The sequence below is a fragment of the Poecilia latipinna genome, unplaced genomic scaffold (assembly GCF_001443285.1).
Source record: "Poecilia latipinna isolate Pla-1442-1.1 unplaced genomic scaffold, P_latipinna-1.0 Scaffold1297, whole genome shotgun sequence".
Classification (NCBI taxonomy): domain Eukaryota; kingdom Metazoa; phylum Chordata; class Actinopteri; order Cyprinodontiformes; family Poeciliidae; genus Poecilia; species Poecilia latipinna.
Window position 1 is genome coordinate 92,199 of NW_015113913.1, and position 6,630 is coordinate 98,828.

A 6,630-nucleotide genomic window follows, 5' to 3' on the forward strand; every position below is an offset into this window, starting at 1 on the left:
AACAGATGGGCCTTATTAATCAGAAAAACATATTAAACAACTAAATAGTAATTCAGTGATTCACTTGTGAAAAAAATGCTGACACTTGTCACGATAAATTAATCTGGACGATAAATTGTTCTCGAAATTACTGTGATAAACGATAATATTGTTGTTTGGAGACTGTTTTAAAGTAATATATTGATAACGGCATAATAATGCAAGTTTGCTCTCAAAGACAAATGAAGCATAATTTTGTACAGAACACTTAACGCAAAAAATGGACGACAATTTAAATATCTCAAAAAACAAACAAAAAAAAAACTACCAAAACCAAAAAAAAGGGAAAATAAAAACCACACACAACCAAAACCATTAATAAAATGTATTATGTAATCTCCTTAAACAAAATTGACCTTCAAAAATATTAAATAATTCTGACGTTCAAATTTTTGCACAAATATATACATAATCAAGAAAAAAAGAAAACAAATTTCAAGCTGGTGAAATTTTGTGGTTATAGTTACTGACTGTATTCTTATCCGTTTATTTAAGCAAAGACACTTTCCATTATAAAGAAGATAATTGTCTTGTAGGGTTAAATTTGATGCGTTGATCTGTGATTCATCAGCATCTGATACAATAAAGACGTTATATCCACGATGGTGAATAAAGTAAGTAAAGCTTAAAATAGATTTAGACCCAACAGCGTTTATTTTTTTAAGGCAAATTGAGTCTGGGAATGCAGAATGTTCAAACATTTCTCTGTCAATAAACATGAAAAGACATCCCTGGATGGACTTAGTCAGAAGAGAGATTTAGTAAGAAAAGAGAGACTTAGTGAGAAAAACCTCAAACCTTTAAACATTTTTCGAAACCAAAGCTGTGCAAAGTCTCCAGCGGTGTGACGACACAGCCGTCTGGTGCAGACAACTTCCAGTTACTCAACGCAGGTTGTGGGTTTTTTTTTTCTTGGCTTATCATGACTGCTGGTGTTGTTGGGGAAACTGTAAGAAGAAAAAAAGTAAAAAATAAAATAAAATAAAAAAAAGCTGACAAAACCGAAACTCGAATATGACAACACCAACACTCAGGGTGTTGGTGTTGTCAGGGCTGCTTTTCAATTTGATGACCGCATTCAATTCTCTTCCACAAACTGAGCAGTTTTAAAGTTATTTTGTTCTAATTGAACACGAAGCAGCTCAAAAGTCTGTCCTTTAAATGAGTGCAGAGAAAGAATCTGACGTTAATAAACATGATTTGTGCAAAATCAGTGGTGCAAAACCTACTGGTTCCCATAACAACCACTGGAAAAATACAATTTTATTGGCTTATACTTTTCTTTCTTTTCACGTTTTATTTGAAATCAACGGTTTCATGTTTCCTATATGATGTGAAATTATGGCAAAATTTTCTCTATTATTCTAAGACTGGAAAAACAAGAGATCATTTTAATAAGGCAGATGTGTCAAAACAACAGACTATCTGCCATTAAAACCAGACTAAATCAGACAATTTCATCCTTGGACTCAGTCTAAATTATTTCTATTAGATAAATGCCACAAAAATGAGAGATTACGTTGACTTTATTTTTACTTTCTTCATATTCTGAAGTTTGCATCCAGTCAGATTACTCTGTCTTTAGACAATTTGGGAAAGCCCGTATGATGATGTCAAAACTTTGGAAGCTTCTGATAGGTGTTTTTTTTTCACTGATAGGTTAACACAAAATTTAAGTTTAAAGGAGGAACACCTTAGACACACTGCTTCCGTTTGTGAAATCATGGGGAAATCTAAAGAAATAGCAGGAGAACTGCTGACCTGTGGAGGTCAGCAGTTCTCTAGACTTTTGAAGGCGCTACGTTCATCTGTTATTGGTTATTCGAGAACCAATAACAATAATAAGCCAGATTATAGTCTGAGCATATACACATGGATAAAGAGCTCAATTTTTGAAGACAAGTCCTGTTTGTTCAAGACAATTTCTAATTGCTTGGCTAATATGACCGTGATTACATTGTGGGGGGAAAAAGGGAAGAAGCATGCAAATTCAAAAACGCCGTCCCGACTGAAATACGGGGGTGGCAGCATAATGTTGCGGGGCCCTGTTACTGCAGGAGGAACTGGTGCACTTCATGAAATAGATGACATCACAAGGAAGGAACTTTATGTGGAAATATTGAAGCAGCATGTACAGACATCAGACAGGAAGCACAAATGTTTCTTCAAATGGTCAGAGACCCTGAGCATGCAGTCGTTACAAAGTGGCTTAACGACAAAGTTAGTGTTTTGGTTTGGCCATCGCAAACTCATGATGTTGGTTTGAGAGAGATTTTGTAGGCAGATCTGAAGATGTGTGTGCATGTGTGTGTGTGAGCAAGGTGGCCTACAAACCTGACCCAGTTCCACTGGTTCTGTCAGGGAGAATGGACCAGAACTCCTGTCAGCTGTTGGGAGAAACTTGAGGAGAGAAATACAAAGCATTCGAGCAAAGTCATAAAGTTTAAAAGGCAAGTTCTGATTCTGAAGGCATTAATAAATAAATGTGATGTGTTCTATCTCATTAGTTGTGATGTTTAGCAAATAGAAATTCTGGTGATTCTAACAACTAAAACCAGAGAAGTTTGGTCCAACTTAACTTCAGAGAGAGAAGCTAGCTTTGATCGCCTCGTTTACTCTCAACCGAGTAAGGAAATAGTACGGTTTCCAAATAGTAAGGAAATGGAAAAAAAACTTCTAATAAATCTCATTATTCTGCCATTTACCAAAACAAAAATATTGTCTGCAATGTTGATGTAAAACAGGAAAACTTCAGTGCAATTCTTCAGAGTGTGTACGAACATCTGGTTTCAGATTTAAATGCCAACTGGCAGAAAATGTATCTTTCTGTTTTTACATATTCGTGTAAACATGGCTAAACTCTGTTAGCGATTTGATTTGAACTGTATGCTTGTGAACAGATGAGACAAAAATTAGGGATGCACTGATCCCCAATTTTGGGGCCGGAGATATCGGTACCTCCGATACAGATATCTGAGGTTTAGTATCGGCCGATACTGATCTGATACAGCAAAACAGCTGAATTTATTTAAAACTTTCTTCTTTAAACACAGACATAAAAGCCCTGAATTACAAATTTAGTTGACAACTCTGCACCAGTGCAGCACACTGAAATACACCAACAGCTTCACAATCTTGGTCAAACATGTAAAAACAACTTTAATTTGTTCAGTCGGTGCAATTAGGAGTAGAACAGCCAATGTAAAATAAATTAGCCTTTTGTGAAGGAGTGTAAAGGGTGTGTTTGGAAAAATAATAAAAAGAGGAACAAACTGAATCACACAGTTTTTAAAAGATCCCATTTTATTTGTGGATATGAATTTGGGAAGCAGTTTACAACCTTATCTCGACATGCAGTGACCATAAAAACACATCACGAAGATGCTAAAAGGTGGAAGGATACAACGAGAGCACGCTGGTTGGCAGACGTGTGTTTTTTCACAGTGATTGATAACACAAATGTTTCGACAAATCACTCAAAATTCTGGCTGGGGCTGGTTCTGACACAGAACAATCAAGCTTACACAGAAAAAAACATAAATCAAATGTACAAATAAAGGAAGGAGAGGGGGATCCAATCCAAACCGAGTCAAATTCTGTGTGGAGCTTCGCTGCGGTTCCGTCCACAGAGCAGCCGTAAAAATCAGAGCGTTGGCACGGTTACGCGGCAGGAAGTTCATCCAGAGGAAGCGCTGTACCATTTGAAGAGCTCTCACAAATATCACAACACGCACAATAAGTGTGTGTGCCGTTTCCAGGTCGCCTCTCGTACCGAGCCAGAGCGAATCCAAACGTCTGGGTCAACACCAGCTGTACCGGCTGGGCGTTTAAAGTCTACTATTCAGAACAAATTCACAATTTTCATCGCTTTGCTGCGTTACAATTCATCACTGTCCTGTAAAAAGTTGCCCCGTTGCCAGTAAATGTTGATGAGTCACACAGGAGGAGGACATGCTTCCATTGTTCCAGTCCTCTGGGGGGGGAAGAAGGGGATGCTTTGAAAGCAACCGCATGGATCTTATTTCCTTTTTTTTAGTCCTCTATGCTGTAAAAAGGTAATTAAACAGATAAAAAAAAACTGTACAAAGTAAAAGAGTCTCTGATAAGGCACATTTTTCATGAGTCCAAAAGCCTTTAGAGTTTTTTTTTTTTCTTCTCTTTCCAGCTTTCGTTTACACGAACATGCCCGGTTTTACACGTAGGCACCCAGCGCGGCGTGAAACTCTGTGAGGCACTGAACGAGCTGCTGAAACTTTGGCCGCTCCTCTGGATCCAGAGCCCAGCAACAAGCCATGACGGCAAACCTGCCAAACGAGAGAGAGGAGGGACAAAAAAAAAAAACAAAAAAAAAACACACAGTTCAGGCAAACGCATACACACAACATCGCTAAGGACAACGCTTCCTGTGAGTAGAGGTTGGCAGCCATTGTTTTGGAAGAAACGGCATCTAAGAAATGTTGATTATGAGCGCTAATAATCTAGAAAATAAAGTTACAAAAAGTGGAAGTTGTGACACTGGACGGATTTCTGCTGGGTCAAACCAAAGTGTGGGAGTTTGATGAAAAAACTTTGATGAAAAAACAATTTTACAATTGCAGTGTTTCCATGAAATAAACACAATTAAACTCACAAACCAACTTTATTCTGAACTGTCACTGTAACAATTAACACTAACATTTTTGCCTAAACAAGCTGCAGGTCCAAGACTTTCAGGGTGTTCGTCTGTCTGCCAGGCACATTTAGAGACTGGCATTGTTGCCCATTTTTGCTTTGCAGATTTTCATTTGGATTTAAGTCTGGACCATTCTTTGACTGTATGTTTAAAATGTATCTGCTGGAAGATAAACCTGCGCCTCGGTTTCAGGTTTTTGCAGCTTCCAACAGTTTTCCCCTCAGAGTTTCTCTGTACTTATCTCCATCCATGGCCCCTCCCTGCCCACCTCTTGAGGACGCCACTGCTGGGACCTGCTTCCACGTGTTTGCAGTTTGCCCTCGTGTTACCATGTGCTTCTTAGCTGCTTTGCTAGATTAGCAGCAATTAAAAAAAAAACAAAAAAAACAATTTTAATCTTTAAGATACTTTATTAAACGTTTTTCTACTTTAGAAATATTTGCAAGAAATTTTGCAGTAATTTCAGAATCTACATATGGAGAAAAAAAGCATAGATCTGACAGCCATTTTTATTCTTTAAAAGACCTAAGTAACTCCATTTTTGTCACTCGTGTATCGAAGACTTGACATCAAGTAAATCTGAGGAAGCAGTGTAATAGAACTAATGAACACTGCAGGTTGGAGTTTGCATAACTTTAATCCAATGTTTTTCACCATTTTTGTGGAAAATTTCACACATGTATGTGCACAAAAAATTGTGGAATTATGGAAAAAAATTTGAAGGGTCCAATTAGCAGAATTTTAAGAGTTTGTTCCATTGGATTTCATTTGAAGCAAAGAGGGCAAAACACAAATGTAGGCCACACTTTGGTTAGAGTTTAAAAAATAAAAAATATGTCCAAACATATATTTTCCTTCCAGCTCACAGTTGTGCATGACTTTGTGTTTGTCTATCCAGTAAAATCCAAATCACATCCATTGAGGTTTGTGGTTGTGACGTGACGCCTGTGAACAGGCTGCAGGGGTGTGAACGCTCATCAAGGCACTGAGTTTGAGCGCTTCCTTGTTCTGGCCAATCATCAAGCTTGTCTTTCCTGGTGGCTAGCGACTAGGCACCAGGAAATTTTTCAGCTGAGAAAAACTCTCGTTCTCATCCATGAGTGTGAAGCCGGTGACCTCGCCACAGTCTCAGTATTGAGGAAACAGCCCATAAATAACAATGCAGCGGTGGGCACCGGCTGCTCCCTGTGCTCGACAGTTGCAGGATGTTGATAAGGTTCGCATCGCCCTGCGCTAGCAGCGGCTGAGCGCCTCAGTTTAATTTGGCCCTGCTGTGACATAAACAGCGTTTGATCAGCAGCACGCTTCTTTTGTCGAAAGCTTGTAAGAACAAGCCCGGCTGCAGCTGAACACACACACGCTTCGCTGCAGGTGTCAGCTAACTGACGGTTATGAGTTTATGGCGATTCCTCGTCCAGAAGGAACCCATCGGTAGCTTCACGTTGTCTTGGACTGAAATTTGTTTTTGTGACTGGCTGGCATCTTTCACAAAGTATGATACATTTGACAACAGTTCGTGGAACTATTTATTGCCCAAGACATGTTTGGCTTATTGACGTTGCTGACATGACAATAAGACAGGTCATCGCCGAGGAGCCGGTGTATCGTGAGGATCTGCGTAATAATGCGCCTGAGTTGGCCCGGGCCTGTTGAGATACGGCACGCAGCACGCCTCTGAACGTTTCCTGGGGAATCTGGCACCATGCTGTCAATCCTTCGACATTTAAACTGGGACCAGCATGAATCAGAGCCGTTTGTCCAGAACATCACACATAAGCTCAACTGGGCAGAGACGGAGGGTTAAAAGGGGCAGTATTATGTGTTTTCCAGGCACATAGTGCCATTTTATAACACAATACAATAACTATGTTGACTTAAGCCAGAGGTTCCCAAACTGTGGGGCGCGCCCCCTAGGGGGG

General features: G+C 39.4%; 1 protein-coding gene across 2 annotated transcripts in view; it reads right to left on the minus strand.

Moving 5' to 3' along the window:
- Positions 1-3,323: 3,323 nt before the first annotated feature.
- The window catches only part of ryk (receptor like tyrosine kinase), a 48,089-nt gene continuing 44,782 nt past the window's right edge, over positions 3,324-6,630 (minus strand). For both annotated transcript variants that reach the window (XM_015055133.1, XM_015055132.1), the window contains one exon: positions 3,324-4,343. In XM_015055133.1, coding sequence (XP_014910619.1) covers positions 4,232-4,343 — 112 coding nt within the window. In that variant the 3' untranslated portion in view covers positions 3,324-4,231. The remainder of the gene's footprint in view (positions 4,344-6,630) is intronic.